This window comes from Ursus arctos, unplaced genomic scaffold (genome assembly GCF_023065955.2).
Source record: "Ursus arctos isolate Adak ecotype North America unplaced genomic scaffold, UrsArc2.0 scaffold_18, whole genome shotgun sequence".
Classification (NCBI taxonomy): Eukaryota; Metazoa; Chordata; class Mammalia; order Carnivora; family Ursidae; genus Ursus; species Ursus arctos.
The window spans coordinates 51,629,083-51,655,192 of NW_026622852.1; the positions used below are offsets into that span (position 1 = coordinate 51,629,083).

The window sequence follows — 26,110 nt, forward strand, 5'->3', positions numbered from 1 at the left end:
CGTAATTTATTTATTGCCCTCCGAATGCAGTCGTCTATGCAGATGCTCTCTCCCATTATCTGTGGGGCAGGTGCACAGCATGTTGAAAGACAGCTAATTAGGATTTGCTGAAAGAAATGCAAAAACTGTGGGCTTATAACAAAGCCAAGTTCATTGTTAAACAATGTTTTACTGTGTTTGTATGATTTGTCTAAGTCTTAGGGATACTGAAATGAATGTTGTGGTTATAAGTAGATTGCAAATAGGGTTGTTGTTGTTTTTTAACTTTATAATGCTGTTACAACCGAGGAGCCTAGATGTAAAACTTCATAAATCTCTGTAAATGTCCTACTATACATTTTGGATTAAAAACAAGAATGAGCAATTTTTAAATTGTTGTTTTTCCAAGTTTAAATCTGAAGATATCAAGATCTTTTGATAGCTACACAGGCAGATACATTCTGGCCCTTGCAAATTTAGGTTCATTAAAATGTTTATAGGTGCCCAGAGGAGTAGGTCTTGTAATTGGGAGCCATGTGTGACTTTGGCAGGTTAGTAAGCTAAGTAATAGTGAGTGAATAGGTAGGTGGGGCAAGGAATAAAATAGCAATCTGAATGTAAGGTAAGAATATGACTAGAAATATTTAAATTAAAAATAATTTTGGAAACTAGATATTTCTATTTAAAGATCCATAATCATGATGTTGCTTAGTAGAGAAAGAAATTTGATTCACTTTTCCAAGTGTAGATATGAAAATGACTTCAGTATTGATAAACAGCCTTCTCAGTGTTGCCTAATTACAAAGTACTATAGTACTTTTCATCCAAGGGAGTATGAACTTTTTGTCAGGAAATGATTTTTCTGATTTGACTGGATGCACATAATTTATAAAGTAAATGCAGAAGGATTGCGTTAAAACATTTCCCCCCTATATTTGAGGCAAACCCTTAAGTGTCGATTTACTTATGATTTTAGAAGAGATGTTATTCATCACAAGGGGAAGATGTTGTAACAGATAAAAGCACATACTTATTTTTGTGTCCACTACTATTGACGTTAAGGTTTGCTTCCTGTTGGTGTAGTGGTATTGGTTTATATACGTATTTAGCAATGTATACAAGTGCCTTTTTTTTGCATTTCTTCCTGATGAATTTCCTTCTTCTGTCTCCCTTATAGTCTGCTTCCTTGTGTATTAAGTCACTGCACTGCCACACTTGTGCAGGGAAGTGTAATAATTTTGACTATGGATGCCAATCTACTATTAACGAACCTCACCAAATATCCGTAGGGAAAAGATCAGTATGTATAAGTACAAGGGGAAAACTGGAAACCTGGAGGAATCTTGAAGGTAGATTAAAAAAAACCCCGCATTTCCAGAACCACCAGTATCTGTATAAATACAAAAGAGAAACTGTGAACACACAAAAGTGTGAACAAAAATTTAGTTGAAAAAGGAGAAACTTAAGGACCTCCCAAACAAATAATATAAAATGAAGCCGAGCCCAGAGTGCAAGAGAAGAGGCTGCGCAGTAAGTCCTCACTGCATGCCAGATGCACAGAAAACTTGGTATGTGCAACTGCAAGCATGTCGAGGCCATGGGATTTTAACATCTAACAAAGTGAATTGGAAGGGAAGAAAATTAAAGATGTTAAATTAAAAATACCAACGTAACCAGTATTTGCCAGATCCAGAAGAAATAGCAAATACATGTTTTTCTGTTTTTAATTGTCAGCAATGTTGATACAGATCCTGATTTTATCTTATTTAAGAGAGTTCTCTAACTTTCTGGTTCCCTAAATGAATTTATTGTCTTAGTACATTACAGTTTTCAAACCTTATTTATTTGCCTCTGAACAGGCAACAGATATAATTTTAAATTATTGTGAGTTAGTTTTATTACCCAGTTGAAATTATTCTGAAGTATATTTTTAAATGAAAGTGACAGCTTTAAAGTGTTTTGAGGGAGGAAATTAAAGTTGTGCATTTGAGTTAAAACAACCGAGAGCTCTGTCATGCTGTGGGTGTAATTCAGGACATCTAGGAATGAAATCTGTTCTTAAAAGAACTGGTGGTAGTTTTAGGTTAGCATATAAAATCACAGAGCTGGTGCTCAGTTGAGTACTTGGCAGCTTATAGATGTTACTGTCATGTAAGTTACACTAGACACAGAGTGTGCACCACTGTGGATAAACAACAACAGGCACAGACGAGAAAGGCAGAATCCAAATGCAGACATGCAAGATGCCAACTTCCCCGCCTCCCCCTTCCCCAAGATGCCTTGTAACTAGTGTGGGGAACCTGCTTTTAAACAGATTTACAGAGGTTAATTGGGCTGGGATATTTTAGATTATGTTACACATTAATGAAAATGCTGATTTTGAGCTGTCATGACTCCAGTGCTTTTTATACCATGATAATTATTTTAAAACTTTGTCTTCTGTGTTGTTGAAAACATCTTGGCAGAAAGCCTATGTGACCTGATTAAACCTATGAATTGTCAGCTGTGATCTATAGTTCTCAGATGAGGTTGCTGACTGGGCATCACTTAGGAAGTTCTTGATTTAAAAGCAAAATTAGATTGAGACTACTGTGCCCAGCACCGTATTGCCATTCCAGTGGTACATTTTTAATACTCTGTTTAGGCTCCTGATTTCACAGTTTGCAGGCAATTGCTTAACAAATTCATTCACTAATATATATATTTAAAGCATAGCTAATTGCCTCATGATGTATGAATTTCTCTTCTCCCCCTAAAATTGCACAATGGAAACTCCCATCTAATCCTGTTTATTTTCTAATTTTTGGATATAGTTTGTGAATGAATTATTCTGTGGGATTTTAAATTCTGTTCTTCCAACCGTACAGAGAAACAGACTAACTACTCTTAGATGCATTTGTTTTATATCCTTGGAATTATTTTTTTTCCTTTCTCAAAACCCCACATTTTTTACCCCTTTCCCATTTTGTGCTTAAATCCTCGAAATATGGGAAGATTGATGTTACATAGCGTATTCTGAGAAGCCAGGGTTACCTTTTCCCGGGGACCCAACCCAGGATAAATTGAGAGGAGGTAATAATAGAAATTCTGGGATGCATGTAAATATTCTCTCGAAAAGCATTTTCATACTTATGCTTATTGATAAATGTGAAAAAAGAAATTCTCAGCATGAATTGTAGTACACTAATGTTGTTTGATCATTTTCTCAAATAAACAAAAATACTCACACTATTTGTCCTATTTCTCGCTTCTTCTCTCTCTGTCTCTCTCTTTCCTTGAAGGTCTCAGCATCAGAGGAGCCCAGGAGGAGGACCCTCCCGATCCCCAGCTAATGAGACTGGACAATATGCTTTTGGCAGAAGGGGTTTCAGGTCCTGAGAAAGGTGGGGGATCGGCGGCAGCAGCTGCAGCCGCGGCAGCCTCTGGAGGTTCTTCAGATAACTCTATTGAACACTCAGATTACAGAGCCAAATTGACCCAGATCAGACAAATCTATCACACAGAACTGGAGAAATATGAACAGGTCAGCAGCCGCCACTCTCATAGTCCTGCACAAACCCTCTATTGCTCTTCTATTAGACTGCGCTAACCAATTCTGAGGGCCGTGAGGGGTAGGTGTTAACACAAAGAGCGAAATAAATAAGGTCAATGCAAAAACCCAAGTGAATTGTTGGATTCATGAAATGAAGTCCCTTTGAGATCTCAGAGGTGAAGCGAAACCTATTTTGTCCCATCTACTTGTTTTAGTTTTATTCATTCCTCACATTCACGTGCCCTTACTACCACACCTGCCACCATCCTTCCCCTCTAACCTCACTGCTTGGTGCCCTTCAAAGCTCTGGATAATTAACATTTACGCACTGGCCTTGTTCATGAGTTTTAACAACTTTGAAAGGGAAGCACTGCCCAGGGAGCTCTTCCTCCTATGCTGTGAGCTCCAGAATCCTCCCAGGAATTAATTCTTATGGATTGTGCCAGACTATAGGGGAGGGAGCTACCATCACAAAGTAAGCAGGTTCTGGCCTTTCTCTCTGAAGAGGAGACCCCCAGGGTAATTATAGGTACCTTGGGACATGGAATACTGGGCATCGTGTGCTAAATTCCTGAGTAGATGGGGGGTGTGGATTAAAAATGCTATCCTCAGCAATTATGTGAACCTAAGGGATCTTTGATTTCAAGCTGGGTCATTGTTTAGGTACCACCAAGAAAAAAGTGAACACTACCCAGCTGAGCTATAACATGCCGTTGACTGTCAAATGCTTCCATACTTCACAGAGATGTTAGAAGGTAGGAAAAAATAAGTCTTAGATTCAGTGACATCAGGTAAAATCTTGGTAGTTCATTTTAAACCTATTTTAACCATTAGTTTCAACCTAAAAACCTATTTAGTTTGAAGAATTTTTCACTAGCAGATAATTTTAAAAAACATTATTATGGAAATATTTAAATGTACTCCCAAATAAAGAGAATATTATTATGTTGACTCCTGTGAAATTGCTAAGTTTTTTGGTCAAAAACAGTTGTGTACTGGCAGTTTCATAGAGCCCAACCTAAAGTAAGTCACTGCCTAGACACCCATCACCCAGATACAGAATGCCAGTATTTTGCCGGCCTTATTCTGCCTATCACACACACACCTTGTTTTGGTTTTGGTGAAGTTTAAGCATCATACCGTTTCACCCACAAATACTTCACTGCTCAGTCAGGCACTTCGTGAAGTCCAAATACTTTAATGTGATGTGGGTGTCCTGGTCAGTTTTATTACTGGTTTTTCTTCGAGTTCCCTGCATAGTTTCAGTTGTATATGTTATTTTTTTCATTGCCTTCTCAAATATTCTGGATATGGTGGTATTAAGCAAATGTTGGATTCTGTTCCAGAGGTGAGTGTGTTTTGAGGGAGGGTAGAAAGTTTATGTAGCTTGATGTTAAAATTCAATATAAATTAATATTATAATATATTGTCTTTTTTTTTTTCTGCATAGTACTTTCTGGGGTCTCAAACTGTGTCTCTAGCCTCATGTGTAGGGATCATTTTTAGTGGCAGAAGTGCAAATAAGCATTTTGGAAAAATTATCTTATGTATGTACCTGCAAAAAAATGGAGCTTTCTGATTTGACGTGTGAGTAATTGAGAGTAAACAAAAGAAGTCATGGTTGAAAAAGTTGCCCTGAGCATAAACAGAAGAAAATGGCTCCAATTTGTAGTATGATCTTAATCACATAACTTTATGTTAAATACATCTATACATACTTACTAAATAAATACCACCATTCACCTTGCACGGAAAGATCTATAGTATTAGGGGCCAAGCGGCCCAACTGTTTGGATGAAGAATTAATGTGGTTCCCTTACTGTCTACTGCCATGTTTCTTCATACCAGCTTCCCTTTTTTCTCTTTCTTGCCCTGTTGGAAGTCAGGTGAGGCTGTCATCAGTCAGTGTCACCAGGGGTTTGGTTTTGTTTTGTTTTGCTTTAAAAATACACACGGGTTCTTCAAAAGTTAATCTATAGTATGTATTTTTAGATTTTTTTGGATTCAATATATTGGGAAATAATGAGTTTTAAAGCATAATAATGAATCTTACTTCTCGATATATTCAGTAACCTAATAAAAACCACTTAAATATATATTGCCTTGCTCATTTTTGACACTTTCTGAAGGAAAAACACAGACATATGAAATCACTGTAGTTTTATGGACAAATAAATAGATGGAATGTGATGACTGGTTGGCTGATTAGCAGAATTTAAGTTTACAAATTTTCTTCTGTAGGTTCTAAATTGTTTCAGAAACAATAGAGCAGCATTTAGTTCGCTCGAGTCGTCGTTGGGGCTGGCTTTGTAGCTCTTCTGTCTGTAGTTCCTAAGTTATTAGATCAGTGAGTTGTGACATAAGATAGTTGCTTTTTACAAGTCTTAGGGATACAAGTTGTGGGCTCTGTCTGGGCTAGACCTTCCAGGGATATGCTCTGGAGCTGCTAGGAGGGCTAAGCAGAACTAAGTGAGATGAAAGGTGGCGTTTCCAAGATCGGTGGCATTATAATTTCCATTTTATAGATAAGAAAATGAGACTCAGGTTGCACGATTTGTCCAGTGTCACACATCTGGTTAGTGTCAGAATCAGGTATTGAAGTCAGTTTCTGACAATATGCCTTCCTTTTCCACTGAATTGTGCTGCTACTTATATAGAATTAGAAAATAATTCAGTACATTCTGGCTTTCTCTTATTTGCTCATGTTGACTTGCATTTAAAATGGGATCAGAGTAGAGATGGAAAAAACAACTATTTTAATGACTTTCCAGAAATTATACTTTTCCTCCTAAAAGTGAACATGAGTGTTCTGAGTGACAGAAGCTTATTACTAATAGGAAGAACATACATGTTAAGGCAGTGGCTTCATCAGAAAATTGTGTTGAGTCTTTTACTGAAAGAAGTAAAAACTACATTGGAATCTTAGAGCTATTCACTCTACTGTGTTTTGCAATGAAGCTGTAATGAAAATGTATCTGAAGCCTGTTTAGATTTAGATTGCCATAAAATTAACAAACACTACCACTGCAGTAAATTAAAGTACCTTATAAACACAGCCACATTTACAAAGCTAAGCAGACTAGAGCTACAGTTTGAGCAAAATTAAATCCAAGCTGCAAGGCTCAGTTTTATATGTGTGTTTTAGGAATGGTACTGTCTTTAAAATCCTGTCCTTTTTTTCCTCCAGAAAATGTCCTTTGATCTTATGTCTTCATTACATAGCTCAGATATAATGATTTTTGGTGATAACTATCTAAATTCACTTATAAACACTTTTGAAATATCAGGCATAGAATATATAGTAGAATGAGGTTCTTGAATATTACTACCACCCAAGACAAATCAAAACTATTTCACTTTTCTTTTGTTGATCCTGACACCCAACAGGATTATATGATTTTCTGAAGTTTGCAGCAACTGTCTTATAATACTTGGTTTGGGGTGCATTGCTTCTCTCTTTAGCTAGGGGAAAAACAAAAACAACCTGGTTGCTTCTTTGTCTTTTTGTTGATTAGCTACAGGTTTTGAAAAATGCTTTCACTATACCTTTCAAATATGCTCTTAAGATTAAAGGCCCAACTATTAGAATAAGTGAATTCCTAATGAACTTGAGCCAGGGGTCCTGGGGAGCCTGTTTTTAAAAATTGAAGGCCTTCTGGCTTCCTCCACCTCTCTACCAAAGGGAAGTGGACACATTGGTTTTTGCAAATGAAATTTGACTTAGACATTTGTTCTCAGTTAAAAAGAAAAAGATATATCACGCTTGTGCAGCTCTCCCACTTTGCTTGTACCAGAAGAAATGCTTGTACACAGGCAATTCACTCCATAATTTACAGCTGCTATAATAGAGATGACATATTGAAAGCTATCTACTATAATTATATTGAAATACATTTTTGCTGAAGGCAAAAGTGTTGTAAGGGTCCCAACCCTCCCCAAGCATCTGGGAACTTGCGTTCTGAGTTCACGGATGTCTTTTGAATTCACCTCAAATCAGGTGAAGCATTGGAGCCAAGCATGCACACTGAACATACCCAAGGCCAGTAAGGTACCGTTCAACTACTAAAGGACTTTCAGACCACAGGGAATTAAATTGTTGGGGGAATGGAGAATGAATGTGGAACCTAAACCATCGTAAAGGCATGTCCTTGTGCTTTTTGAGGATCTCAACATTTACGTGCTTAGATTTGCTGGCAAAATCTCCTTTGCTTGTAAAGGAGTTTTATTTTTATCAGGTTAAAAAATGCTGATGTTATTACATTAGAGGTTGTGTAGCCCAAAAACTCCTAATCCCATTTTTGCTGCTTGTTCTTAAGAGTTAAGCAAGAAAGACAAAAGCGTCCTATCTGATGGAAACTTTGTATTTCATTTTCCCAGGCAAGGCTTTGTCATTCACTGCTCCAAGGGAAGAGTTTTACTTCTTGTCAGCTTTCATGCTGGGTCTTTTCCTTGGCTGGAAAGAGTGTTTGAGTGTTCCCCTTTTTTCCTCCAAGTTTCTACTTTATTAGTTCTACATACCAAATGTATCTTTGACCACAAACTTGATTAATAAAATGAATTGTTTTATATTTGAATATTCTTTTGTTTTCAACTTCCATCTGTACTATTCAGGCAGTGGAAAGGCCTGAATATATTGACTGTATTAATTAATCAGAGTAGGGACTGCTTGCAGAATAGCTAACATATACAAAATACGAATTTCATGTAATTGCCATTTTCATTGTCAATAACTGCCACTTATTAAGTATTAATTATGTCCTAGACTGTGCAAAGAACTTAACATATGGAATATACTCCTTACAAAATCCTCATGAGATAGGCCCCTAAATCATGTAATTAGGTGAGATGTGTTGAGATACAGTAGGTACTTCATCTTTGTGGCTGTTCCTTACTCATATTGGTCTCATGCTACTTGGCTTAGAAAAAAATCTTTAAATCTTGACTTTTATCCTAGAACAAGAAGAATTTGTTGATTTAGTAAGCATTCCATAAATACAAAATCTATGATATTGGACTAGAGTTACTTGCAAGGTTATAAAGACATCTAGAAAATGGATGCATGCAAATTTGAGGGGCAATAACTTTTAATAGAGATTTATTCTTTCTTTGAAAAGTAGATTTTAGAATGGGGGTATCATGATCAGTTGACTTCAGTTAGCTTCTCTAGATGGTTACAAAAGACCAATTCAGTTTTTAGGTCTGATCACTGACCCATTTTAAAGCTTCCTCTAAAATTAGTGCTTGCTCACTGTCTGATTTTATATGTTTACATTCAATGATGTGAATTTACAGGCAAGAAAGGGATTGTATCTTGAGTTCACAATGGAAAAAAAGCACCACCACAAAACAAATGAAACTTTAACAAAGTTAAACAAACCTGAAAGTTTAACAAACCTGAAAACTTTAATTTTGAGTGTAAATGAAATATGTGTGGAGATAGAGGAGCCAGTTTTACTAGCCAACAAATATCATTAAAATCATTGTCATAAATCAAATATTTCAGATCTTCATTTGGTTTTGGATTATTAAGGAGAAAGGAGCAAATGGCAAGGAGAAAGTCTCATAATAAGAGCTGATTGAAAGTGTTTTTTCAGATGAAGCTTTTCGTACTTTATGTTCATTTAACTATGTTACTGCTATGTGTGTTTTAAAACACAAACAAAAATGCGCATCTTAGATAGCTTTCAACAGTTGGATTAACTGAAAAAGAGGTTTCTGCCATTATCTTAAATCAGAAAATTCAAGGAATCAAAACTCTTATTTCCTGAGTATTCCAATTAAGCAAGGTGTTTCTACATTTGTATGGTGGACATTGACCAGAAAAATTTTAACTGATAATTTCACTTGGAAAAATAATAAGGCAATGAAAAATTTCTCCAATGTCTATTTTAATAGGATAGTCTTACAGGTATGACAGAAGCTGTGATAAATGTTTGAAGCGAACATCCCACATTATAAATGGCATCGATGCTAGTATGTGGTTGGGTGGCCCTTCAGAACAACTCTGCAATCATTTGATCATTCTCACTGCATTTATATGTTTAAAAAATGTATACCTTTTAAGGACTAGAGGATGAGGCAGTACTGTGCTGTGCTGTGGAACTGGTACAGATGATGCTGTAAATGAGGCTGTAATTTACTTTCAGTGGTATAAAGGAAAAAAATCACTTTGCCTAAAGTGTATGCATCTTTCTTAAGGGTGTACCCAGATTTTAATTATCTAAATGTAAATACTTAACGAATTTTACTTAGAGTAATGAGCTAAAGTGCACACTACATAAATGAGATGTTCTAATTAATCATGTATGAACTACTGGTTTAAAGAAAAGCTATGTGAATTCTGTGAATGTTGGGCTATTGCCAAATTGCTAATCAGCATTTGCATTCATAGATGAGTTCACTTAATAAGTTGTGAGACATTCAGCAAATGTTTTAGGAAATTATGAGTTTTTAGATGCAGAAACTTTTTGCTTTTAACCCTTTTTTTTCTACATGCTTCCTAGAAACCATAGGCAGACATTCTTTCTGGAGAGATTAAAATGCAACCAGAGAAAAACTTAAGAGACCTAACATCTCAGGTATCATTCACACAGGGGTTTTGGATTATTTATCAAGACATACACCCTGTCAAAGATATATGTTACCATAATGTGTGAGCTAGGTTTTTAGGAATTTGCAACGTTATATGTGCAAATTAAAAATGCTTCCATAGTCCAGTACAGTGGTTCTCAAAACTTTTGGGTCTTAAAACCTTGACTCTTAAAAGTTATTAGAGACTCCTAAGAGCTTTTATTTGGTGGATTATATCTGTCAACATTTTTTATAAGAGAAATTAAAACTGAGAAAAATTAACAGTATATATTAATTAACGTTAAAATAACAATAAATCATTATATGTTAACCTAAATAACATTTTTTTAAAAATCTGTATTTTCCCCCAAACCTCAGCATCTATTGAGAATAATCACGTTGTTTTTATATTCTTGCCAAACTCTTTAATGTTGGGCTCAGTAGAAGTCACCTGGACCTTACATGTGCTTCTCCGGTCAGTCTGCTGTAATGTGGTTCAAGTGTGCAAAGAGCATCTGGATTTGACCTCACACAAATATGGCACTGGGAAAGGCAGGAGTGTATGGTAATAGCCTTTGCAGATAGCCGTGGACTTTCTTCTTTGATATTACACCAAAACTTGACAAGTTGTAATTTCTTAAAGGTTAGTTACAATGCGGAGTTTGAAACCATACCAATTAACTCTTTGCACTCTGTTTCTTTAAAATCCATTGGTCTAATATGCAATTCAAATGGATCTTCTACCTATGCATGTTTTCGTAATATCATGCATTGATCATTTGGAAGATACTGGTTCACTGAGTTCTGTATATCTTCCAGTGTTGACACATTCCATTTTATAACACCAAAATATAGTTATTAGTATCAACACCAAGCTAATCAGAAAGTCTGGGAAACTGTGAAGCTCACAACGGTGGATGCAAGTTTTCCAAAATTCTAAAGTTCACTTGAAAACTCGTTATGATACACAGTACTTACTGTCAGCTCTTTTACTTGACATGACAGGCACACTTCGTTTTTAAGAGGACATCTGCCAAATGCACAAGTCTGTGTAATTATAATTTGTTGGTTTTGCTTTTTTAAAAAATGGTGTTCCATGAAAAAAGCAGCTTTAGTTCACAACTTAAACAATCACACAAGTGCTTTTTCTCGAGATAACTATCCATTGATATGCAGTAGAAGTGCTTTTTGTTTGTTTCCCATTTTGTCACACAGAATATTACAGACGTAGTGAAGGATTGAGATGTAATAAAACGAATAATTTCTCTTGCTTCACCAAGGACATTCATAAATGAAACTGTGTGTGTGTGTGTGTGTGTGTGTGTGTGTGTGTGTGTACGCATGGTGGGGAAGAATTAAAGAAACATCAAGGATTATTCAGTATGCAGTTTCCCAAAGAGTTTTTCTTAGCACATTGGTCCCCAAGAAGCCACAGACCTGTGCTGTCCAGTCTGGTTGCCACTAGCCATGGGTAGTTGTGGAGCCCTTGCAGTCTGGCTAGTTTGAACTGAGATGTGCTGTCAATGTAAAAATACATGCTGGATTAGAAAGCGTGCCCCAGAAAATATGTAACATACTTCACTAACCGTGTTTTTAAAATATTGATTATGTGTTGAAATGTTAATAGTTTTCATATAGTGGGTTAAATAAAATGTATTTTTAAAATTAATTTCACCTGATTCTTTTTATTTTTTTAATGTGGCTACTGGAGTTTTTTTGTTTTTGTTTTTGTTTTTCCATAAGTGGCTTGCAATGTATTTCTTTTGGACAGCATGACTCTTTAGAGAAAAAAGATTTTTGTATCCAAAAAATCTATCCAAAAATGTATTTGGGAGAAGTTGGCTATTCCATTCCCCCTTAAAGTTTTATTCTGCATATCACCATATTAGTGTCGAGGAGTCTTGCAAAAACAAACAAAAATCTTTAAAAATTTTGGTTAACTCAGCATTTTCCAAACATACTGTATTTTTGAACCCTGTATAAACATTCTCTGAAACTAGCTATAGAAGCACATACTTTCTGAGCCCAGTGTGGGGACATGGTACTAGTCTAATTTTCTTCATTTTATTGATGAGAAAACAGAGGGTGAGAGTTTGTCAAAGTATATAATTTTGAAGTTATGTGAACATCTCTTTAGAGAAAGTGCAAGAAAAGAATATACGTATATTTCTTGGCAGGGTGACCCCTTGTTTGGCATAAGGTCGTGGAAGTTATATAATGGGGGCCAATCTTAAGTTTATTTTCATTTTGGTTTCCTTAAAGATAGAAAGAACTTCTGGTTTGAGAGCTACACAATTCTTTAACATTTTACTGTGTCATAACCTAGGACAATAAATCTTAGCCTTTTTTTTTGTAAACTGGCTAAGAATCTGAAAAGAAAACAGAACTCCACAGATTGTCCCTTCAGGTGTAATACATTTGCACACAACTTGGATAAGATTTCAGGGAGTCACAGACATTCTAATCTTATCCACAGACTGCAAGTGAACAATTCTTCACAGATGGTGTAGGGATAATGTACTTACAGATATTAATCAACATTACTCTCAAATTGTAATACCACTGACCAGTCAGTGGATGTTCATTGGATGCCTACTGTCTGTCTATACTGCACAATTCTGCACTCTGAAGAATCCTGTAAGTGTAACATTGGGGTCACTACTCACTTAAATTGCTTAAGACTTGAAACCTACAGGGGGGAAAAAAAGTACCCTTTAACTGATAAGCAAGACTCATTTTACCTCACCTTAGAAATATTTATAGAAAGGCTCCATTAAAGCTTAGAGTAACTGAAACACCCAGTGTACTTACTTGAAAGGTTAGTTCTCTAATGAGCAGTTAGAAAAACCGTCATGTGCTATATGTGAGCAATGTTCAGGATATCTGTAGGGAAGTGGACATTATTACAGCTTCAAACTATGTCTTGCCGTGATCAATGATTGTTCTGTCTGCTCGCCCTACCAGGGGCATCTGTGCAGTAAGATACAGAATCTCTCTGTCTTGCCTTTTTAATGAAAATGCCAGAAGATGTTCTTTTTATTCAAGGGTATAGACTGATGCTTTATTTACCGAAGCAGTAGTAGATTTCGGTGTAGGCCCCATTACTTGGTTTTATTGATCTAAACCAATATAGGTGAACTGAAAGAGGGGTTGAGGGTTGTTAACTTCAAAGTTTGAGACCCAAATCTGATCCTTATTTTCCTGCTGCACCTCCCCTGAAGAGTTGAGCTGCATTACCCGTCTTCCACGGATGGCTCCTATCTGCTGATAAGGCCCACACCACAGCCGAATTATTCTAGGACATTGGCATGCTTGGCATCCAAGGCCTTTTATGTCCTTCCGTGCACCTGAACCCCTCTTCTTCTCTACATATTCTCTCATCCTCTGAACTTGCTGCATATCACTATTTCCAGGGCTTTTCTTGTGCCTAGCATTCTTCCTAATGTCTACCTTTATTCACCTTTCAAAAATCCTACCCATTCTTTAAAGCCCACATGAAGCCTGATGTGATCGCTGCCTCCAGATAAGAACACTCCCTCCTTGGAACTTAGGAAGCACTTATTCATATCTTTCCTGTGACACTTTGCACAGACTGCTTGTTTGAGAATTATTTTCTTATATATATTTTATCCTCCTAAAGACCAAGTCCACATCTTGCTCATTTCTCTATACCTTAATCGCATCAGGAAGAGTTTGCACTCCATAGCCCTTCAGTAAACATTTGCTGAACAAATGTAAAAACCCAGAGGAAAATTGGAGGTGCTTAGTATTGACAATACACATATATTCATATTCATACACAGGAGTTGGTAGAGCGTATCCTCCAATGGGAAAACCTCATTTTGGAACTGGGAAAAGGGTGGGTGGGAGGACAGTTGAGTGCTATGCCTCCTTTGCATGTTGGGCCATTCATAGTTTCAGAATTCTTGCTGCCCCATCTAACTACCACTGCCACTTGACAAGTGTCTTAGTTTTCATTTTCCCCTACCCACTGTATAATACCATTGGCAATTGCAAATGAAGTGGAAATTTAGATGGTAATATTTGGCTGTGATAATACAAATACCAGATTGCTAAGGAGTGACTTTTTTTCCCCCCTTTACAGGCATGTAATGAATTCACTACACATGTGATGAACCTTCTCCGAGAGCAGAGTAGAACACGTCCCATTTCCCCAAAAGAGATTGAAAGAATGGTGGGCATCATCCATCGAAAATTTAGTTCCATTCAGATGCAGCTCAAACAAAGCACTTGTGAAGCAGTTATGATTTTAAGATCAAGGTTCCTTGATGCCAGGTATGTGAGGCCACAAATCTGTTGTGTGGCTGTTTTTCTTTTCCCCTTTCACTCCTTGTATATTACTTTCTGTAAAACTGGCCCGTTGGTCTTCGATTCTTCTTTGATTTGGCTATAAGAGCTCTTCTCTACAACGGATAGGTAATTCAATTCGTGGTGCCTGCACTGTGAAGCCTCCTCTTGTCTGGGAGTGGTCCTACTATTAGCTACCAATTTGGTGACTCAGAAAGCAGATAAGATTACTGCTGGTACTAATGACTTAGGAAGATGTAGCCTTTAATTCTGATGCTAAAGAGTATTGTTAAGGATAATTTTCAGTATGTAACTCTGTTTTAACAAAGGTTTGCTTTCTAAGAATTTTTGGATGTTACATTATCTGTGCCTATTATAAGACAATACTTGGAAACACTGGTACTCCCAAGGAGGAAGTGGTGTTGTAGTTAATAGTAATGACCACAAAAACCACAAATACTGTTTTTCCAAGTCAAGGAAGAAAGCCTATCAGTTTCTTCTGTAAGGATGAAGATTTCCCTTTTATCTGAAATTTTCACCAAGTTTTGCAGGAGTTAATCAATTGTATATGGTGCATTGCACCTTCTAGATGACGTAGCAGAATTGTCGTCCTCTGAGCTGTCTCTGCGGGGATGCCTCTTGGGCACTGCTAAAGCTTGTGATCGGTCTTCAGCTTTGGAAAGGGGTTTCTGTTTTGTGTTGCTCTCTCTCCCTTGCAATCTGACAGAGGTGGCAGTTATCATCCAAATTTTACAATATTGAAGAAAATAACCAAGTTAGCCTCTCAACTGGAAAACAAGGTGTGTGGGACAGTGTTCTTCCTTAGAGGTCTTCCTTAGAGCCAAACAGAGAAACATATGCCACTTAACTATACTACCATTCTCCTAGTTAAGGGCTTTCCTTGGTTCTTTCTTCTTCCATACTGAATTAGTCACAAAAACCAGTGCTTGGTTTTCAGCATTGCCCAAATTAGCTCTTTTCACCCTCACACTACTCAGTCCATCCTTTTGTACCTGACTAGCACAGTTCCCTCCTGTGTCTCCCTGTCTCCAGTCTCAGTCCCTTTCTCGCCCCTCTTCCACACCCCTTCTCTGGTTCTGAAGCATCCCTATGATGCCCTGATTGCTTTACTTAAAAACCACGGTAGCTTTGCAGTGCCGGATAACTCACATACACACTACTTAACCTAGCATTTAAGGCCTTATATGACCTGTTTTCAGCCTGAATTATTTTTTTTTTTTGGTTGCTAAGATTCTTTGAAGTTTTATTCTATTTTTTTCCTATTTAAAAAATCCCAAGCTCACTATGGAAAATTGGAAAATCTGTAGAATAGAAAGATGCAGGATAAAAGACAACCATATTTTTGCTACTCAAAGAAAAAAATCACTGTAAATGGTTTAGGATATTTCCTTCTGGTTTGGGGGCTTTAAAAAAATGTTCTTGTGCTGGTACAATGTGCATGATTTGGTTTGCTTTTTTAAAAAATTTACCATGAGTAAATACACATTTTTATATAGTATAAACTCTAATTTTAAATATTTTAATGGTTGAAGTCTACCAAATGGATATATGATAAATAATTTACCTAGCTATTCCTTCATTTTTGAGCATTTAAGTTGTTTCTATTAATTTCCATGATAGTTTCTCTCTTCTTTCCTTCCTTCCTTTCCTCCTTCCTTTCACAAGTATTTACTTATGCTGAAGATTATAAAAGTAAACAAGATAGGTTAACATATTTGCCCCAGTTGAGCTTACATTCTGCTTGGGGAAATAGACAATCAACAAGTAAATAAATACAGGCATACCTCAGCAATATTGCAGGTTCGTTCTAGACCACCACAGTAAAGCGAGTATCACAATAAAGTGAATCAGATGAATTTTTTTGGCTTCCCGGTGCATATAAAAGTTATGTTTACACTGTACTGTAGTCTGTTAGGTATGCAGTAGCATTTTGTCTAAAAGAAAATGTACATGCCTTAATTAAAAAATACTTTATTGCTAAAAAATGCTAACCATCATCTGAGCTTCCAGCAAGTTATAATCTTTTTGCTGGTGGAGGGTCTTGCCTCGGTGTTGATGCTGCTGACTGATCAGAGTGGTGGTTGCTGAAGGCTGGGGTGGCTGGAACAATTTCTTAAGACAGCAGTGAAGTTTGCTGCATGACTGATTCTTCACAGACGATTTCTCTGTAGCACGTGATGCCTTTTGATAGCATTTTACTCACAATAGAGCTTCTTTCCAAATTGGAGTCAGTCTTCTCAAGCCCTGCTGCTGCTTTATCAACTCAGTTGATGTAATATCCTAAATCCTTTGTTGTCATTTCAGCCATCTTCACAGCATCTTCACCAGGAGTAGATTCCATCTCAAGAAATCACTTTCTTTGCTCATCCAAAGGAGCAACTCCTCATCTGTTCAAGTTTGATCATGAGATTGTAGCAGTTCAGTCCGCTTCAGGCTCCACTTCTAATCCTAGACCCCTTGCTATTCCCACCACATCTGCAGTGACTTCCTCCACTAAAAAGTCATTATGAGGGTTGGAGTCAACTTCTCTCAAACTCCTGCTGATGATGGTATTTTGATCTTTTCCCATGAATCATGAATATTGATAATGGCCTCAGAATGGAGAATCCTTTCCAGAAAGTTTTCAGTTTACTTTGCCCAGATCCAGCAGAGGAATCACCATCTCTGGCAGCTGTATCTTTACAAAATGTATTTCTTAAATAATAAGACTTGAAAGTCAAACTGCCTCTTGATCCATGGGCTGCAGAGTGAATGTTGTGTTAGCAGGCATGAAAACATAATCTCATTGTCCCTCTCCATCATTGCTCTTGGGTAACCAGGAGCATTGTCAATGAGCAGTAATATTTTGAAAGCAATCTTTTTTTTCTGAGCAGTAGGTCTTAACAGTGAGCTTTAAGATATTGAATAAACCATGTTGTAAACAGATGTGCTGTCATCCAGGCTTTGTTGTTCCATTATAGGACACAGGCAGAGTAGATTGAACACCTAAGTCTTAAGGGCCCTAGGGTTTTTGGAATGGTCAGTGAGCATTGGCCTCAGCTTAAAGTCACGAGCTGTATTAGCTCCTAACCAGAGAACCAGTCTGTTCTTTGAAGCTTTGAAGCCAGGCATTGACTTCTCCTCTCTAGCTATGAAAGTCCTAGATGGCATCTTCTTCCAATATAAGGTTGTTTTGTCTACACTGAAAATCTGTTGTCTCGTGTAGTCACCTGCATTAATCCTTAAACCTCATGAACCAATGCCTACTATCTTCAGACTTTTCTTCTGCAGCTTCCTCACCTCTCTTAGCCTTCATAGAATTGAAAAGTGTTAGGGCCTTGCTCTAGATTAGGCTTTGGCTTAAGAGAATATGTTCTGGCCTGTTTGATCTTCTAATCCAGACCACTAAAACTTTTTCCATCAGCAATAGGGTTGTTTTCACTTTCTTATCATTCATGTGTTCATTTGAATAGCATTTTTAATTTCCTTCAAGAACGTTTCCTTTGCATTCACAACTTGGTTGACCATTTGGCTCAAGAGGCCTAGTTTTTGGCCTGTTTTACCAACTTTAGTGAAGACATGCCTTCCTCACTAAGCTTAATCATTTCTAGCTTTAATTTCAAGTGAGACATGTGCAGCTCTTCCTTTCACTTGAACACTTAGAGAACATTGTAGGGTTATTCATTGACCCAATACCAGTATTGTTGTGTCTCAGGGAATAGGGAGGCCTGAGGAGATGGAGAGAGACGGGAGAAGGCCAGTTGGTGGAACAGTCCGAACACACACAGCACTTGTTAAGTTTGCTGTCTTAGAGGGACACAGTTCTTGACAGCCCAGAACAATCACAATAGTAACATCAAAGATCACTGATCACAGATCACCATAACAAATGTAGTAATAATAGAGATGTTTGAAATATTGCAAGAATTAAGAGAATGTGACACAGAGACACCGAGTGAGCAAACACTATTGATAAAATGGCTCTGATAGATTTGTTCAGTGCAGGTCTGCCACAGACTTTCAATTTGTGAGAATTGTAGTATCTGTGAAGCACGGTAAAACAAGGTATGCCTGTGTGCTATAGTGTTCTATTCAGTTATGCAATGAAATGTAATAGGATGATAAGTCCTGTGAAGAAAATAAAACAAGGTAAGGGGCAAGAAAATGGTGAAAAGAGGATTCTATTTTAAACAGATGTTTATGGAAACTAGTGTTTCAGTGAAAATCTTTATGCATTGAAACTTTTTGATCTTTAGGATTATTTCCTAAGGATTAATTCTCAGAAATGGAATTATTAGATCAAAGTTTAAACATTTTTAGTGCTCTCATTTTATATCATTAAATTGTTCTCTCCTGTGATTAATACAAAATGAAATCCCTCTTGGTCTTACCTGTTTCCTCTGACTGGAACCACAACCCACCCCCCAAACCCCATCGCTGGCCTTCCACAGTAAACTCCCAACCCTCTCCCCAACTTGGTCACCACTGATGAGTTGTCATCTGTGAGGGTGTCCCGCATGGATCCTGGAAGGGAGCGAGTGCTTGTGTTTGTCGATTTAGTGAGACCTTGCTCATCTTTCCAGGCCCAGCCTAAATGTTCCCTTTTTAGGAAGCCCACTTTAATCACTCCACTGCACTAGTCCTTGCTTTCTCTTCAATACTGATAGTACATTGTTACAATTCTCTAGACCAAACTTCATTCAGACTGCCTTTATTGTAGCTTTTCAGGAACATTTCTTCTCTTCCCCAGTAAGCCACATTGTCACTGAAAAGCAGCCGCCAAGTCTTGAACGTTTATACTCCCCATGATTCCAGCAAGCTTAAATGCAGTAAGCTGCAAAAGATAATTTATTGGCTAGGCAGATGAATGAGTATTTCTGCTTTATACTTTTAATATCTCAAGTCAGAGTGTTAAGGTAGTGTCAGAAAACAAAAACGAAAAAATTTCAAAATTGCTTTTCAACTTTGAGTATTTTAATAAAAAATGTTATGTAACAAAGATACTTAAAAGCACCTCCTTCAGAAAGAAATCCTTCCTAACAATTGCTATCCTTATTTCCGCTGATACTTTCCCATTCTTGTCAACATGTGTGCTTTTTTTTATTACATAACTGCATTCATAATGTATCCACCTAAATGATTTATTTTTCTTCCAAGAAGAGGAAGTATGTTAAAAAGTCAGAGTGAGCAGAGGCAGAATGGGAAGGTGGCAGAGCTTGGAGCAGAGTCCCTTCTCCTGCAGAGATGGCTGTTAGTGATGTTGTGATGCTGATGGGACGCAGCCCTGGGACCGAGGCACCACTGCACACTGGCCTGAGGCACAGCCATTTAGACTGTGCTAGACCCTGCGGGAAAGAAACTTAGGGGGATGCTTAATGGGCATTTTCTACATGTTTTTCTAAGAAATAAATAAAGTGTAACACCAAGTTCTTCTGTTTTATGCCTTCAAGTGAATGCAAACACTGAGCTTCGGTTTCAACTCCTCCTGTAGTGCCTTTCAGCAAGCCCTCTACCCTGAGCAGCCAGGCTTTTTCTGCTCTAGGCAAACATGCTCATTCAGATATGTGACTTCCTTGCTCACTCTGGCTCCTCCTATGGCCACACTCACATTCTCCTGGTAATTGGACAAGTTGAAGCATGTACCAGTGCAAAACAGTTAAGAATACATTTGCATAGGTCCCTCTGCTCTTCTAGTAGAAGTGCCCTAGCAGTTTGGACATAGCCAGACTATCTGGGGTGAGGTGTTCTGTTCTGCTCAAATTTGTTCTCTGAGGTTTTTCAGTGTTTACTAAAACCGTTCCTAGGCACAGTCGATAAACGAGCTAAACTTAGCTTTGCTTTCCCAGATACGTTCCTGCTCATTCCTCTTTTCATTTCCCAGAGAAATGCCCTTGTGTCAAGTCTCCGTCTTGCTGCTGGACTCCATGTTTTATTTATTTATGTATGTATGTATGTATGTATGTATGTATGTATTTATTGTTATTTTAAAGATCTAATTGGTTTTATTTAACCATTCAGGAACTATGCAGCATCCCATCTAACAAGAAAGGGCTCTCTGGACTCCATGTTTTAGACTTAAGAGTCCCAAATTTACAAGCTTACATATAATAGAATTGAGTGGAGTGACCGGATGAGGGACAGTGAGAATTAGAACAGATGGGTGCGTATCTGGGGGCACAGCCATCACTCAGCTTTAGCCTATGGCTGGCTTCTGAGAATGTGGGACTCGTGTGACTGATCTTCCAAGTTTTCATGAGAAGCCAGAAACTTAGATTTTCATGGGTAGGTCATTATTGTGTGGTCTCAACAAACACGATCTGTGGGCCAGGTAATTTATCTATAGATCTGACAGTTTCAGTACCTGTTCTAGACTTTTCCACCCTACTCACCTACACACCTCCTCATCAGGTGCCTCTCCAAAGCGCCCCACGTGAGAGGAGTGCATGACTGCTGCAAAAGTCCCGGCTGCTGTTCTTGGTGTCTTTCTCTCCCTTTCCTTCCCTCCCTGTTTTTCCTCACCACCTCCCCTATTTAATTCATCATTACATCCCGTTGATCTTAATCCCTAAGTAGATCTTGAATCTCTTCTTCATCCTTCAGGGAACAACCGACGGTTTAACCTTCCAAAAAATTATTGAAATTAGGAAATTTCAGGACTCATAACCTGAGATGTTTTGATCAGACCTAGATTTCTTCCTCCCCTGGCTCTCCCTTAATGTTGAGACATAGATCACATACTTAACCTGCCGTATTAGTAACATCATTTTAACTAGAAGAATCTCATAGGGTCTACACGTGTTACAGCTGCCTACCGACTCTTTCCTGAGTAGGGGATATCACAAGTGAGATGATCATTAAGATTATTTGGAAGACAGTATTAAGAAAATTATTTGGGGAAGTATTACTGGAGGATCTAATTTAAAGTGAAGTCTGACAAAGGCTAATTTTCAGGCTGGAATTCTTTAAAATCATAATAACAAAGCCCAAATATAAGTAACATTTTTGCTGTTTGAAATAAATTGTTAATAAATACTTGGTCTTCTGACTCTGCCACCCCCTTCCTAGTAAAAACAAAGAAAATTTCCTCCCCTACTCTTTCCCTTGTGAGCAAATGATGCCTTAGTCCAGAGACTTGCTTAAGCAGAAAAATCTAGAAATGCTTAATGTATTTTTTCCTTACCTTCCTTCACTTTCTCCTCCACCCACTGCCCCCATCCAGTCCATCACCAAGTCCTACTGTTTTTACCTTTCAGGTAGATCTTGAATCTTTTTATTTCTAGTACTCTCACCCTATGCCAGGTTACCATCATCTCTCAATTTGACCATTGGAGTTGTCCCCTTAAATAACTACATTTCCTGGGGCGCCTGGGTGGCTCAGTCAGTTGAGCATCTGCGTTTGGCTCAGGTCATGATTCTAGGTCCTGGGGTGGAGATCCCCACCGTGTAAGGCTCTCTGCTCAGTGGGGAGTCTGCTTCTCCCTCTCCCTCTGCCTGCTACTCTGCCTGCAAGTGCTCACGCTTACTCTTTCTCTTTGTCTAATGAATGAATAAAATCTTTTTTAAAAAATCTGCATTTCCTTTCATGCATTCCTCCTTTCATGCATTTCCTGCATTCCTCCTCCAACTATTCTTAGCAGTCAGAATGGTCTTTTTGGAACATAAAATTTAAAGCCTTTAATAGCTTCCTATTGCACTTAAAATCCAAAAATCCTTATGGATCCACTAAGCCTGTATATAATCAGGCACCTGCCCATCCTTCCATACTCAACTCACGTTCCCTGATTTTTACTGTGTTCCAGTCTCCTCTACCCCTTTGGACTTTCCAAGCTCTTTTCTGTTTCAATACCACTTTCTCTGCTCGTTCCTCTTCCCCTCTACTCTTTGTCTGACTAATGCCTGCACATTCTCCAGGTCTCAGATTCAGTGTCACCCCTTCAAGGAAACCTTTCCTGACTCCGTAATCTATGTTAAATTTCCCTCTTATATGCTTTTGGTATACCTTATACTTTTCCTTCGTGACCCTTGATATGGTCACCATAATTTGTATTTATTTCCGTGATACATGTTTAATGGCTTTCTTCCCCCTAACGTTCTGCTCTGTCCCTTAACCCTCCACTCTCCTGTAAACTCTCCCATAGGTCTTACCTGTTTTGTTCCCACTGGATCTTCATTGAGAACCTATAACACATTAGATCCTTGTTGAATAAATTAAAGAATTGAGTTAATTGTACTTCACATTCTTGTATTTTTAGTGATCCTACATCTTAAAATGATTTGGGTAGTGCTTTGGAGGATGCCAAGAGCATAACTGCAATATCATTGTGATAAATCAGACCCTAAAAATGTTTAAAACTAGAAATCCGGTTTTTTTGTATAATTGTAATCAGTATACCCCTCTTTGGTTAAGGCTAATTATAACTATAATTCTCTTTTGGTTCTTGTCATAGACGAAAAAGGCGTAACTTCAGTAAACAGGCCACAGAAATCTTGAATGAATATTTTTACTCACACCTCAGTAACCCCTACCCCAGTGAAGAAGCCAAAGAGGAGCTGGCCAAGAAATGCAGCATCACAGTGTCACAGGTGAGAGGACACCATGGGTCTGTCTTGTTTCCCTATTGATATAGGAACCCTATTCTTTTCTCAGGGTATCACCAAATTTCAGATCCATGTGTTCCATCATCAAAGAAGATAAAAAGAAAATATAGATACTTCCACATTTTTATGCAACCTTTTAAAGCTTAGGTAATTTTTTTTTAATCCTAAGTGGCAAGGAATCAAGATAATCACCCACCACCCCAGTGTAAATCTTCTATAGAGAGGACATAAACATGCCATGGGGAGAGACACGGTTTATTCTTAAGTGACTCTTCAGTAAATGGCATGTAGTCCTGCTTTCCCTGATTTAGATGACTGACCTAAGCTTCTACCAGTGAGAAACCAATTTATTTGTTGCCGAAAGGAAATTTAATATAACTCTTTGGTGAAAGCTTTGAGGAATTCACTAAGTCTTTTCTTGGTAACCATGCTATGATATTTGGGTCCCAAGGATTTCTTTGCTTCCTTGTTATTCATTAAACAGAAGAATTAAGTTTTTACCTGTCACTGTTTGTTTGTTTTTTAATGTTTATTGTAATAAATTGTGGCCCTGAAATTAGCTGTCATCTTCTAACAAAAATACATTTAGTTTTAGGCAGATAGACGGGTATTTAGATTGAGGAGTGGAGACAAATAATCAACTGTACCTCCTTATAAAATAAGTATATTTTACTGGCATTAGCTCTAAAATATAATTTTATTTAAATACTCATACTGTTGTTTATAGACTGACATCGGGATAGCTTTTCTTTATAGCACGCAAATGTGATAATTACCAACCAGCTATTACAGTGGAACTCAAGGAAAAGCTGACCTTTGGCACAAATTTCGATGTTTCCTATTGGGACACAAAAATTTTAAAGTAGTTTTTAAATAAATATTCCTGATGTACATTTGAAGTCCAAGATATTAAAGATCCCCTTCAGATTCCACTGAAAGTTTTATATCAGTATTTTAAGTCATTGTTCTTTAAGGCATTGGAGTCTGGGTTTGAGATAATTTCCAAATTCTGTTTTGGCATTACTTTCCATGGAACCTCTAGAACAATCTTAGATTCATAATTAAGCTATCATTTAAGAGCGTCATTCTTTTACGAAATAGTGGCTTATCTTGATTCCTCTTGCTCAGTTTGAAATGGAATATAATTGATTTTAGTTACCAACTTGTGAAGACGTATATAAAGCATTCCTATCTGGGTTATCTAGTATTCACTGCCACTTGAACTATTAAGGTGTAGTATAATGTGCTGGGTCATACGGGGAAGATGAATTAAGTGGGTGTTTTTCTGGTATGCGCATTTCCCCTGAACATTAGTGAACATGCTAAAGACCAGTTGATGAGGCCAAGCCCCATTTACTGGCTCTCCCAACAACTCTCTGACTTTAGAATTCAAATGTTTGCCAGGTCGATTTCAGTTAAGGTGTTTTCATGAGTCTGCTGCTTTTTTACTTCTGTAACATAGTTACCATTGGAGAATAACACAGATTATATATATTTTTTGAAAGCGATACGATCCTGGCTTTTCATTAGTGTAGTACCAGCATTTTGTGTGTAATGTAAGACTTGCCTAGCACGTGCTGTGTAATAAGTGGGAGAAAAGTTTCCTTCTGACTACTCCAAACCATGGAGGTTTTGCTCTAATTCTAAAATGCTAGGAACACAGTACTTCTTTTTTTAAGTACATTGCTATATTCATTTCACTTATCTTCTGATAGAAAAACAGCTTTGTTAGGTTTAAAAAAAATTTTTTTTTGGTAATTGCTTGAGACATGGAAATAATAGAGACTTAGATTAGTCTGTCTACAAAGCGAGACTTGCTGACCTTTTTTCTCCCAGTTCAGCCTTTCAAATGCAGAATTTCAGGGATCTGTTTAAGCATTAAATTGTGACAATTTCCTCCCCTCTTTACCCTTTTCCTGCCTAAAGAAGTTAATTTCCCCTCAACAATTCCCCTCCTACACATCTCTGAAGTAGGAACAATGATGTTATCATTTTAAGTATTAGACATCAGTTGCTAGCCTTATAAATTAGTGCCCTGTTGTTTAAGTTGTTTAGAAGTGAAAGCAGAGAATGTTCCAGACCTGACAGGTTAACTACTTTTTAAAGAGAAAAAGCATTGTTTAAAATATATATCATACTAAAATACAATTAAATTTAGAATCCAGAAATTGTTCATGTACAAAACTAACTTAAAAAAATTGAAATCCACTGAAAACAGGCAATTGTAGCAACATAATTTTCGCTAGACTTAGGGTATATGAAACTGATTTATTCTTTATTGCTTAAAATACTGCTTAAAATCATAATTAAGCATAAGTAAGGAACTTACAGGAGAAAATGTAAGGTAATATCTTTAGTACTTTGAGGGTAGGAAGAAATTACTTAAAAAGAACATAAAAAGTATAAGCAACAAAGGAAAAGACTGATAGATTTAGTGGTAGAATGTTTATCAAAGTACTTAATGGAGACTGAAACATCAACATGATACAGCCATTTTAGTAAAGATTGGATCAGGCAGGAATCATCAGTAGATATTAAATCTAGGGGAAATTTTTGATGAAGAAAATGGTCTTAAAGTGGCTCTCCATAGGCCCTTTGTTAGTTGCAAGGGTTTAAAAAAGAAAAAAAAGGCAATTATAGAGTGGAGAAATGGGACAAACCTGCTCAGGTGATTAGAAGCAACATCACCAAAGGGGGACAGGTAGACGTTGTGTGCAGTGTTTCATCCAGGAACGTAACCTGAATCTAATCACTAGAAAACATCAGACAAACAAAACGAGGAGTATTCTGTTAGGGAAAAAAGGGGAATGGGAGCAGTATTCTTTAAAAATGTCAGAGAAAGGCCATGGAAATGTTTCACACTAAAAGAGGATAGAGACATGACAGGTAAACGCAATACCTGACCCTAGACTGGATCTTGTACTGAAGGGGGAAAAAGTGCCGCAAAGGATATTGGGTTAAATTTATTAACGTCAGTTGTAATTTGTAATTGTAGTACAGGGATATAAGGGAATATCTCTGGTCTGAGGGAATACACACTGACTTATGTAGGGATAAAGGGCCATGACGTATATAATTTACTCTCATACGGTTCAGGGAAAAAATGTGTGTGTATGTGTGTTT

At 37.4% G+C, this 26,110-nt stretch overlaps 1 protein-coding gene across 3 annotated transcripts in view; it reads left to right on the top strand.

Annotated features, from left to right (window-relative positions):
• PBX3 (PBX homeobox 3) overlaps positions 1-26,110 on the top strand; it is a 205,987-nt gene that overhangs the window by 151,283 nt on the left and 28,594 nt on the right. For all 3 annotated transcript variants that reach the window (XM_026513973.4, XM_026513974.4, XM_044389610.3), the window contains 3 exons: positions 3,261-3,502; positions 14,187-14,377; positions 22,837-22,972. In XM_026513973.4, the coding sequence (XP_026369758.1) occupies positions 3,261-3,502; positions 14,187-14,377; positions 22,837-22,972 (569 nt within the window). The remainder of the gene's footprint in view (positions 1-3,260; positions 3,503-14,186; positions 14,378-22,836; positions 22,973-26,110) is intronic.